This window comes from Neopelma chrysocephalum, unplaced genomic scaffold (genome assembly GCF_003984885.1).
Source record: "Neopelma chrysocephalum unplaced genomic scaffold, ASM398488v2 Primary Assembly neopelma1_89, whole genome shotgun sequence".
Classification (NCBI taxonomy): Eukaryota; Metazoa; Chordata; class Aves; order Passeriformes; family Pipridae; genus Neopelma; species Neopelma chrysocephalum.
Window position 1 is genome coordinate 617,372 of NW_020897751.1, and position 10,385 is coordinate 627,756.

General features: G+C 55.5%; 1 protein-coding gene across 1 annotated transcript; it reads left to right on the top strand.

The window, feature by feature from the left end:
• The first annotated feature begins 6,277 nt into the window (after window positions 1-6,277).
• Window positions 6,278-10,138, top strand: LOC113972161 (lipase member M-like). The gene is made up of 9 exons (XM_027692954.1): window positions 6,278-6,376; window positions 6,677-6,794; window positions 7,237-7,435; window positions 7,512-7,621; window positions 7,911-8,047; window positions 8,198-8,344; window positions 8,833-8,904; window positions 9,117-9,185; window positions 9,905-10,138. The coding sequence occupies exons 1-9, from the start codon at window positions 6,278-6,280 to the stop codon at window positions 10,136-10,138; spliced, it is 1,185 nt and encodes a 394-aa protein (XP_027548755.1).
• Window positions 10,139-10,385: the final 247 nt, after the last annotated feature.

Genomic DNA, 10,385 nt, shown 5'->3' on the forward strand with positions numbered 1-10,385 from the left:
CCCCTGGATCCCTGGAAGTGTCCAAGGCCAGGCTGGACAGGGCTTGGAGCAACCTGGGCTAGTGGGAGGTGTCCCTGCCTATGGCAGGGGGTGGAATGAGCTGATCTGGAAGGTCCTTTCCAACCCAAGCCGTTCCAGGATTCCATGATTCTCAGAGAGGGGTGTCCAGCTGGGCTGGCCAAGATCCCCGGAGTGTTGCCAGGAGATCAAGGGTTACCAGCTATTGAGTCCCTCATATGCTCCTGGGCTCTGCTTGAGGCCCAAACCCCAACTGTTTCTTGGCCTCTCAGGTGCTGTAAGAGTCAACAGTTCCATCCTCTGGAGTGAGGTGTCGCTTCTGCATCTTGCTGACGTGGTGCTTCAAAGACATCAGGCCACATTGCTGCTGGATGTCTCTCATGTCCTTGTTTGAGCATCACAGGACTGCAACCCCTCGTGCTGCTGGGACAACAGGAAGAGAAAGAGCCCCTGAAGTCAGCTGTGTCCCCACTGCTGTCCCTCTGTGAGCAGGTGCAGGTCTTCTGCTGGTGAGTCACGTCCTCTGTGGCACCTCCTGGTGCCACAAGTCCTCTGTGCTCACCAGGGTGATGGGTGTTAATCATGGCCTTGCCTATCAGTGCATACCTTTGCTCCAACTCCTGCTCTGCTGCTGCTGCTGCTGCTTTCCCACACGTGCAAACCACCAGACCGTGTGCCCAGGCTGCTGGAGACCATCTTGGTATCTCCTGCCAAGCACAAGTGTAAACCGGGCACAAGCAGGGCAGTGCTCAACCATCTGCCATCTGCTCTTGGTGCCCTGGACTGGGAAAGAGAGTATCAGTCTGACTTTAGCAGTAAGAAAAGGTCAGCTCTTGTCTAATTCCTGCCAGATTCTTGCAGTGACCTTGGAGGACGTGGCTCAAGTTAAAGAACCTGATGAGGGAAGCAGCCCTCCTCTGGTTGGACCTCTCCTGGATTAAAGCCCCTCAGCTGGGCCGGGATATCTCTGATTTACACATTTAGTAGGGGTTTTGCTCACGCTAAAGGTTTTGCTCAAGTGAAGCTTGAGGAAACAGCTCGTTCCTTTCACAACACCTTCCTAGAATTGTTCATGCAATCATTTCATTCCCAGACATGCAATTGAATAAACAAAACCATAAATTTTCCTTAATGCTGATTGTGAAGTGACAGAGCTGTGGCCACCAGTGGTTTTTCTCAGCTAATTCTTCCCCCATTCTTTTGTCCAGAAGAGCTCAGAACAATCCTGAACTTCTTCCCTGCTCCCTCTTCATTGTACAATTGGCTTTCCGTGGATGAGCCCAGTGCAGTGCTGGAAGAATGCAGCTCCAGGGCACAGCCCTGCTGGGAGCAACTCATCACCCAGAAAAAGGTGTCATTACAACCCTACAAAGTGAGGCAGGTAATCACTGTCAATGCAGAGAGATCCTATCTCACCCACAGCCTCCTCTGGCACCCTGAGATTGCCTCACCCTGTCCTGTTCTCCTCTGTGGTCAGTTCTAGAAAGTGGAACCCCTTCAGAGATGACAACTGAAGCAGAGCCACTGCAGTTGTGCTACAAGGCACCAACAGCCCCGTCCCACCACCTGCAGACACCTGGATGAGACCATAAAGCCCCTCCAGTGCCACCCCTGCCATGGGCAGGGACACCTCCCACTAGCCCAGTTCCCCTATTACTTGAGTCTGATGGAGAGAGAGCAGAGCAGGAGCTGAGCCCTCACCAAGGTGTCCTCAGAGATTTCCAACATGCAGATCACACGGCTCTAGCAGTGGGATGGAGGCTCTCCAGACAGGATCCAGCACATCTGCTGGGCCTTTGTGCACCATCCCCACTCCCTCACCCTTCTCTGCACCAGTCCCAGCTGGTATCTCACTGCCAGGGGAGCTCCCCTTGTCTCCCAGAGCACTGGTAAAACGGGGCTGGGAGCCCCCCAGGATCACCCCAGTTCAGACTGTTAAGGCATGAACAAATCAGAAAAAGAATCCTGAGTCAAGCTCGTTCCAAATGTTTCAAAACTCATTTTATTTTCCTCTTGTAACAACAAACACCCACTGAGGGGGAGGGAAAGAGGAGGGGATTACTTGAAAGCAGCCAGAGGGTGAAGCACTGCTGCTGTTAGCACAGGACTGGTGTGAGCACCTCGAACATCCACCACGTGTGGGTGGAGAGCTGCTGTGCAGAGGGACCTGGAGCTGCTGGTTGGCAGCAGAGAGCAGAGTGCCCGGGGGAAAACCTCACCCTGGGCTGCACCAAACACAGCACGACCAGCTGGGCAGTTCTGTGCCCCGAGCTGCTTTAGCCTCGGGTGCTCTTTCCGAAATTTCTCTGCGCTCCAGCTGGCTGCTGTTTGGTCGTGCAGGCACTGAGGTCTTGGAGCGACCCTTGTCCCTGGGATGGTGCTCTCTGAAGGAAATGGGGACGCCTGGGCAGCAGAGGGTGCTGTGAAAGTGCTGGCGAGGGAGATGATCTCCTGCCCAAACCCCTCATGGAAGGTGTAGTGGTTTGACATATTAAAAAAAAAAACAACAACAAAACCACACAATTGTCCACCTCTCCTTGAGCATGAGGTGGTTCTTTAGCCTGGCCACGGCCGCTCAGGGCAGGAGCTCTGTGGGGATGGAGCTCTCTCTGCTGGGAGGATGGGAGAGGGCAGCCTGTCTGGGTCCAGCCCTGCCACCATCCGTGCTGGGGACAGTGACACCAGCATTTATGTCTGTGCTGCTTTGTCGGGGTGGGAGGGGTGTTTTAGTTGCCATGGTGTAATTTCAGGCCCTGTGAGGTTGTCCCTGATGGGCGCCAAGGTTGGACCACAGACTCGCAGAGGCTGCTGCCAGTCAGCATCACCACCATGCCCTGGCTGGCTTTGCATTTCTTCTCTCTGCAGTTGTGGAGGAGCAGCAGGGGGGAGAAACAAGCCCCTCCATAAATCCCCTGTATTTTCCAGCTGATTATAAAGGGGTTTGGTGTTCTTTGTGATGCAGAGCTGGTGAGACATTTCTTTTTGTGTGTGCATGGCTGCTGTTGAGTTTTATTTAGCGAGAAACTTGAGCTCAGGTTTTTCTGGTTTGTGTGAGTGGCGCAGAGTGTAAAGTCTGTTACTGAAAAAAAAGCCCCACCCAACCCCAAAAACCCCAGGGCACTCATGCCTTTGGTCTGCTTTCCTCCTTTGTCACCAGGGGGAGAAGCAAAGTTCTGTGCAGCCTGTGCTGAGCTCTGTCCCTACCTTATCATTTTACTGCTCCCATGACTAAACCCCTCCCAACCCTCCCTCTGAAGCTATTTTGCAAACCACCACAGGTCACCAGCAGGGTGGAAAGAACACCTTGGCTTCAAGGAGGAGCAATTGTCCCTTGGATGCTGAGCTGAGTGGTTAAAGAGGGAGGTGTGGCCCTGGCGTGCTGCGTCCAGCCCCGGAGTTGCATCTTCCCATCCCTGTGTCCCCTCAGTGTCTCTCACCCCCTGCTTGGTGGGGGAAAGCAGGTCCTGACTCCAACTGTGATTTTCCTGATTACTGGCCATGCATGTGCTGGTTGTGCTGAAGACACAGGGCCCTGTTTGAGCTGTGCCAACAGAGACGTGGTGTCTGAGCGGGTGGTGCTCGTGTTTGGGAGCCCACCCTTGGGTGGACAGGTCACCACAGGGAGGTGACACCCATCACACGTGTCCTGGGTGCTCTCAGGGCACAGGCAGTAGCATTTCACCCCGGAACAGCAAAGCAAAGCCCGCGAGGTGCTCACAGGGAGGACGTGCCAAGAGGGACTCGTGCCCGTATGTGGCTGCCCTGGCTGAGAGGAGAAGTTGAGTGGTTTTCTGGATCTGCCAGGCAACCTGCTGAAATGCATCTGAGCCTGCCCAGCCAGTGGATACCCGCCTTGGCAGGGAATATGCCCTTGGCAGGGGGAATATGCAACTGGGTCTGGTTGAGCAAACGCAGCTGCCCCAGCCTCTCCTTGCACACCTTGGCTTCCACCCACCATCTCTGGCCTCACTCTGATGTGGGGGTGTCTCTCTAGTCCCTGGGAACCCAGTACTGGGTTCTGCATTGTGATTTAGCCTCCCCAGTGCCAAGCACAGGGAATAATCCCCTCCCAGGGCTTGCATGTGCAACACATCTGCTCTGGCTTGAGGGGAGCCAGAGGGCCAGCTATGGAATCATTCCCACCCCCGGGAAGTGGCCAGGCCTGTCCAGGAGGAGAGGTTAAGGAGGTGGGGCAGGGGCTGGAGAAACAAGGGGGGTAGGCGTAGGGAGGGCTGTGGGCTCACAGCTTGTCCAGGGAGGCACCGAGGGCACCGGGAATCTCTGGAGAGGGGTGAGACCAAGGAGCGAGGAAGGAGCGAGGAAGGCTCGTCAGACTTTCTGCAATCACTGCGGCAGGGGAAGGTGAGCCTGGAGGCCAGGAGCTGCTTGTGAGGACACAGGGACCAAAGGCAGACCTGGTCTAACTCCTCTGTGCCCGCTGCCCTTGTGGGGAGTGCCCCTGCCTGCATCCTGCTGGGAACTGGCCTTGCTGCACCTGGAGCATTCTGGGGAGCTCCTGCAAGGAGAAGATCTGTGCAGGTCCATCTGCAGAGCTCTGTGCATCTCAGCAGCCTCCTGTCTGTGCCTGCTGTGGTGCCAGCAGGTGACAGTGGGGATGGTGTGTGAGCACTGCAGAGAACCGCAGCCCGAAGGTCATGAGCTGGGCTAGGGAGGGGAAGGCTTTGGGGAGCATCCCCACGGCTTCTACGGGCTCCAGGGTGGTGGGAAGGAGCAGCCTCCAGGGTTTTGCTAGGTTAGACCTGGGGGTGTTGCTAGATGGGTGTTGGATGGCCAGGCTGTGGTGGCAGGGAAGGCGAGGGGTTGGTTCTTGTATCTGCTGGCGGAGGCTGTCCCTGATGCTGGAAGTGGTGATGGATCAGCAGCTCTGGGTTGGGATCCAGGTGTTCTGGGGTGCCTTGAACAACAACCAAAAATGCAAGAGCTCTTTCTAGCCCATCTTCATGCAGTGGGCCAGGTAATTCCCAAGCCTGGTCTCTTCTCCTTTTGCTGATCCTGCTGTCTGCCCTGGAGGGAGCCACGCAACTGTTGGCTCCTGCTGATGGTTCTCAAATACAGTTTTCCCTGTAGTGCCACTTTTTGTTCCCGCAACAAAAGGAGAGGCCTTTGGACCTGGTGGTCAGCATTTTACCAGGACAGATGGGTTGTAATAATTGCTGGACCAGTGGGTTACTGGAAGGGACCTCCCTGCCCTGCCCAGACTTCTGGAGACCCCAGAAAGTTGGGCTTTGGGCTGAAGCACAGCCAGTGTCACCCCCTCCAGCTGTGGGAGGGCTGTGGGACAGGTGATGTGCCGGAGGGGAGCAAGTCCCAGGGGTGTCAGCACTGCTGCTGGGACTCTGTGCTTACACAAGCTCTTGCAAATCTTCCTCCTGAGTCAGCACGGGAGCTGGGCCATGGGCAGGAGGAGTGACTGAGGAGCGATGCCAAACGTGGGGCTCAGCGCTGTGGTTTGTCTACAGGATCACAGAACAATCTGTCCTCTCCTTCCTTCAACCATCACAGCAGTGGAATCCCAGGATATCCTCACCTGTACATGGAGATGTAGGCACTGAGATGTTGATGGTGGACTTGAACACAGAGCAAAACTTGAGTTGGCACTTTGTTTTCCTGTGTCATAGTGAGATTTTTTTTCCGTGCCCCACATGCAGTGGGTAGGTTGTTGCCATTTTGCTGAGCAACCCAGGAAAAGCTTTCCATGCTGTAAGGACGCTGGGAAAATGAGCCCAGACAACTCCTCTGGGAGGGGAAGAGTTATCTTTAGCTCCTGGAACAGCATCGTCAGGGAAATGGACTTTGCTGGATGTGTCCTGAAGTCTGGAACCCCTTGGGCTGGTGTGCTGGGGATGGCAGGGCACACCAGGAGCACGTGGCAACGAGCTGTAAACCACCCAGGGCAGGGATGGAGCAGGGAAGCTCCGGCAGAATGGAGCTCTGACACAACCCCTCCCCGCTTGAGGGACAATGCTTCCCCTGAAATGCATCCCCTGAAAGCACCCCTGTGCTTTTCCCAGCACAGGGAGGCTACTTGTCCCACACTGCAGTTGCAGCTGGACTAGGTGGGAACGGTCAGCAAGAGGCTCGGAATGGGTTCCTAACTGCACAGAGGGTTGGAAACATCTGCTCCTCGTTGCAGCACGGGGCTGCTGGATGCTGGAGCTGCACAGAGTTCCCTCGTGCTGCCAGTGCCCCCCCTGCTCATGCCAACCCCATCGTCCCCCAGGTGCTGCGGAGAGGGGAGATGTGGCTGCTGCTGGTGGCCCTATGCCTGCCCCAGGGCCTGGGCAGTGCCATCCCCATCGCTGAAGAACTACGCAACCCCGAGAGGTTCATGAACATCGTAAGTGCTGGGAGGGCAAACACACCCCTGCGGAACCCAGGCTTCCCCAAAGTCCTTCCTGAGGGACCAGCAGGGCTCACCCCATCCCTGTTCCTGACATCTGGGGATCTGGGGGCATCAAAAGTGTCCCGTATTTGCATGGGTGTCACTCACTTCACGCCCTCAGCGTGAGCTTGGTCTCTCCCTGCTCTTCCTTTAGTGCAGAGGGACCTTCAGACGGTGGGTGGCCGGAGTGGGTCAAGCTGAGGTCAGGCATGGGATGGTGGCTCACCCTCTCCCCTTGCACCATTGTCCCTGCAGAGCCAGAAGATCCGTTTCCAGGGCTATCCCAGCGAGGAGTACGAGGTGACAACAGAGGATGGCTACATCCTCAGCCTCAACAGGATCCCCCACGGCAGAGGGGGCGCTGGGCACTCAGGTGGGCACTGGGGGTGAAGCAGCTGTGACCCTGCCAGAGATGAGGCAGCGTGCAAGGGGAGCCAGTGGGAATGCCCCTGCCTTCACATGGGGTTTTGGCAGCTGGAAGAGGCACGAGAAGTGTTTGCCCAGCTGCTCTGAGCTGTCCCTTGGGATGCAGGAGCTCAGCATCCAGGATGGGGCAACGTGACCCAGTGAGCCCCAGCGCCTCCTTCCCTGCAGCAAACCCCATGTCCTGGTCCAGTGTTCCCTGACAGCTCAGGACCCGGGATGGCAAAAGCCCTTCCAACAAAATAAGCACCAGCAGAACCAGGGAAATAATGGGGTCGGGGAATGTTTAGCGTGCAGCCTGTGGAAAATAACATCAAGATGCACAGGGATGTTTCATTGCTGTATGGGAAAGGCATCTTCTTCTGTCAGCTACCTGCTACCTCCTTTTCCAGCATCCAGGACACCCGTGTTGATCGTGCATGGGTTTTCTTTGGATGGTGGTGACTGGGTGGACAATCTCCCCAACAACAGCCTGGCCTTCATCCTGGCAGACGCGGGATACGACGTCTGGATCGGGAACAACCGGGGCAACAGCTGGTCCCGCGGGCACCTGTTCCTTTCTGTCCACCAGGAGAAGTTCTGGGATTTCAGGTGAGGAGGCCACTAAGGACAGGGCTGGGATGCTGGGAGATGGGCATCTCCTCCAGCCTCTCCCCTTGCTCCCCAGCTTCCACGAGATGGCCATCTACGATCTCCCTGCCATGGTGGGCTTCATCATCATGCAAACCGAGCAGGAGAAACTCTTCTACGTGGGCCACGCTCAGGGCAGCTCCCTGGGTGAGTGAGGAGGAGGAGGGTGGGAGTGGGGCACGGGGATGCCATGGGAAAGGGGCACCAGTGCCCACCCCAAACTGGACACTGCTGGGAACAGGGCTGCACCGGCCCATGCAGCCACTTTCCCCACCTGTCTTCTTGGTCCTTCTGCACGGGAGAGGTTTGCCATGTCTTGCCTGTCTATCCTGGGCTGTGCTTACATCCAGGAGCACATTTTGTTCAGACTCTGCACCTCAAGCAGGGTGTCTGGGACGAGTTAGGGTTGCTGTTGTGATGTCTTGCTGCTTCCCAGGTTTCATAGCGTTTTCCAGCCTGCCACACCTGGGAGAGAAGATCAAACTCTTCTTTGCTCTGACTCCTGGGTACACCTTGAATCACATCAGAAGCCCTGTGTTAAAGGTAGTATTTCTACCAGATGAGGTCCTGAAGGTATGTGAGATGTTTGTGTGTTCTTACTCCCAAAATCCAGAACTTCTGGCAACTCATACCCCCTGTATTGCCACTGTGCACCGACGCCATGCCTGCGGCGGGCGTTGGAGATCCCAACATCATTCCTAACATCTCCTTGTGCTCTTGCAGCTAAGATTTGGGACCAAAGAGCTGAGCCTGGTGAGCAGGAAGGACAGAGCCCTCCTTGCTGAGAGGTGCAGCATAATTCCATTAGATGAACTCTGTGAAAATGAGATCTTCCTTGTCGGCGGGTACAACAAGGACAACTTGAACGCGGTGGGTGCATCAGGCTCTCCAGTCACAGTCACCTCCAGTTGTCCTAGACACCTGGAGATAGTTAATGAGCTGCAAAAATGAACATAAAACCCCAAAATAAGGTGTGAAAGGCAGCACTTATTTTGGAGATTTCTTGCAGTGGTGTTGGAGTGTTAAACCTAGTGGAGTCTTTGGTAAGAAAGAATCACTTATGGTCATGTCTCTAAGGGAAAGGTAACCCCTGCCTCATTTTCTGCTGACATGCAACAAGTTTACAGAAGAAAATGACCAAAAAATGACTTGATCAGTTTTATTTCCATTCTAAAGTGTTTGTTAACTGGTTTACCTTTAAAAGCCACTCCCAGCTCTTAACAGAATGAAGTTGCTAAAGAATAAAGTGCATATAAGTTTTATATTGAAGTTATAAGACAGAATGTTTGGGGTTTTTTTGCCTAGACAGATTTTCATCATTCCCAGCTCATTTAGAAAATACTCTCTTTTTCCTGCAGAGCCGACTGGATGTATACCTAGCTCATTTTCCAGACTATACATCAGTAAAAACTCTTCTCCACTGGGGACAGGTAGGGACTCTGATTTTATAACTACTGAAGCCAACGCTTTTTCCTTTAATCTGTGAGTATGATATTTTCAAATGCTGCTGGAGACAGGTAAGGAGGTAGAATCGAAGTCAATACATAAAAGGGATTTTTAAGTTGCTGCACCAAGGTGTCTCAAAAGCCACATCTGCCCAGGTGGGGCTGATTCAGGGTTAACCTTTACCTCTGCCCTCCAGACGGCCAAAACTGGGGAGTTCAAGCAGTTTGACTACGGGATCCTGAAGAACCTGGAGAAGTACCACCAGGTAAATGGGCACTTGTGGAAGGAGGAGGAGGGAAAGGGACCTGAGGGTGGAGGTTGATGGCAAGTTGGATGTGAGTCGGCAGTGCCCTGGCAGCCAGGAGGGCCAACCCTGTCCTGGGGGCATCAGGGAGGGGATTGTCCTGCTCTGCTCTGCCCTGGGGTGGCCTCACCTCAACACTGGGGCAGTTTGGGGGGACACAATGGAAGGGAGAGATTGAACCATTGGAGAGTGTCCAAAGGAGGGACATGAAGATGGTGAAGGGCTTTGAGGGGAAGCTGTGTGAGGACACTGAGGGCACTTGGTGTGTTCAGCTGGAGAAGAGGAGACTGAGGAGAGACCTCACTGCAGTTCCAGCTGCCTGGGGAGGGGCAGAGGAGGGGTAGGGACTGAGCTCTGCTCTGGGGGGACCAGGGACAGCACCCAGGGAATGGCTGGAGCTGTGTCAGGGCAGGGCCAGGTTGGATCTCAGGGAAAGGTTCTTCCCCCAGAGGCTGGTTGGGCACTGCCCAGGCTCCCCAGGGCAGTGGGCACAGCCCCAAGGCTGCCAGAGCTCCAGGAGGGTTTGGATGATCCTCTGGGGCACAGGGGGTGACTCTTGGGGATGGTCCTGTGCAGGGCTGAGGGTTGGACTGGATGATCCTTGTGGGTCCCTCCCAGCTCAGCTGATCTGTGACTCGTGCTGTTTGTGCCACAAATAACCGGCGCGTTTCCCCTCCCAGTCCCACCCACCCTTCTACAGGATCGAGGACATGACGGTGCCGGTGGCCCTGTGGAGCGGGGGGCAGGACTGGGTGAACACCCCCCGGGAGATCAATCACCTGCTCCGCCGCCTCTCCAGCGTCATCCGGCACGAGCAGTTCCCCGACTGGAACCACTTCGACTTCCACTGGGGCCTGGACGCCGCGCAGCGCCTCTACAGCCAGATGCTGTCCCTCATGGGCCAGTACTCATGAGTGCCCCGTGTGCTGCCCGTGTGCCTGAGGGCACGGGGTTGCTGCGAGGGAAGCCACGCCGCTCTTCCCTCCCTACAAATGTCTCCCATCGCCCCGTTCCGCACTGATTTAAAGCCTTAAAACGCAATGATGTGGTTTCTGCCCGCCCCCTGTGACCGTAAGGATTGCAATAAACTCTTGCATCACAGCCAAGCTCCAGCCCTTTGCTTGCTGGGCCTCGCTGGGGTGAGGGTTGCAGGAGACCTGC

What these genes read in the sequence shown, in the direction of transcription:
- LOC113972161 (XM_027692954.1), top strand. Translation starts at nt 6,278, where the DNA reads ATGTGGCTGCTGCTGGTGGCCCTATGCCTGCCCCAGGGCCTGGGCAGT. An exon ending in CCGAGAGGTTCATGAACATC is followed by an intron (nt 6,377 to 6,676) that starts GTAAGTGCTGGG and finishes TTGTCCCTGCAG; the next exon opens with AGCCAGAAGATCCGTTTCCA. An exon ending in CTCTTCTCCACTGGGGACAG is followed by an intron (nt 8,905 to 9,116) that starts GTAGGGACTCTG and finishes TCTGCCCTCCAG; the next exon opens with ACGGCCAAAACTGGGGAGTT.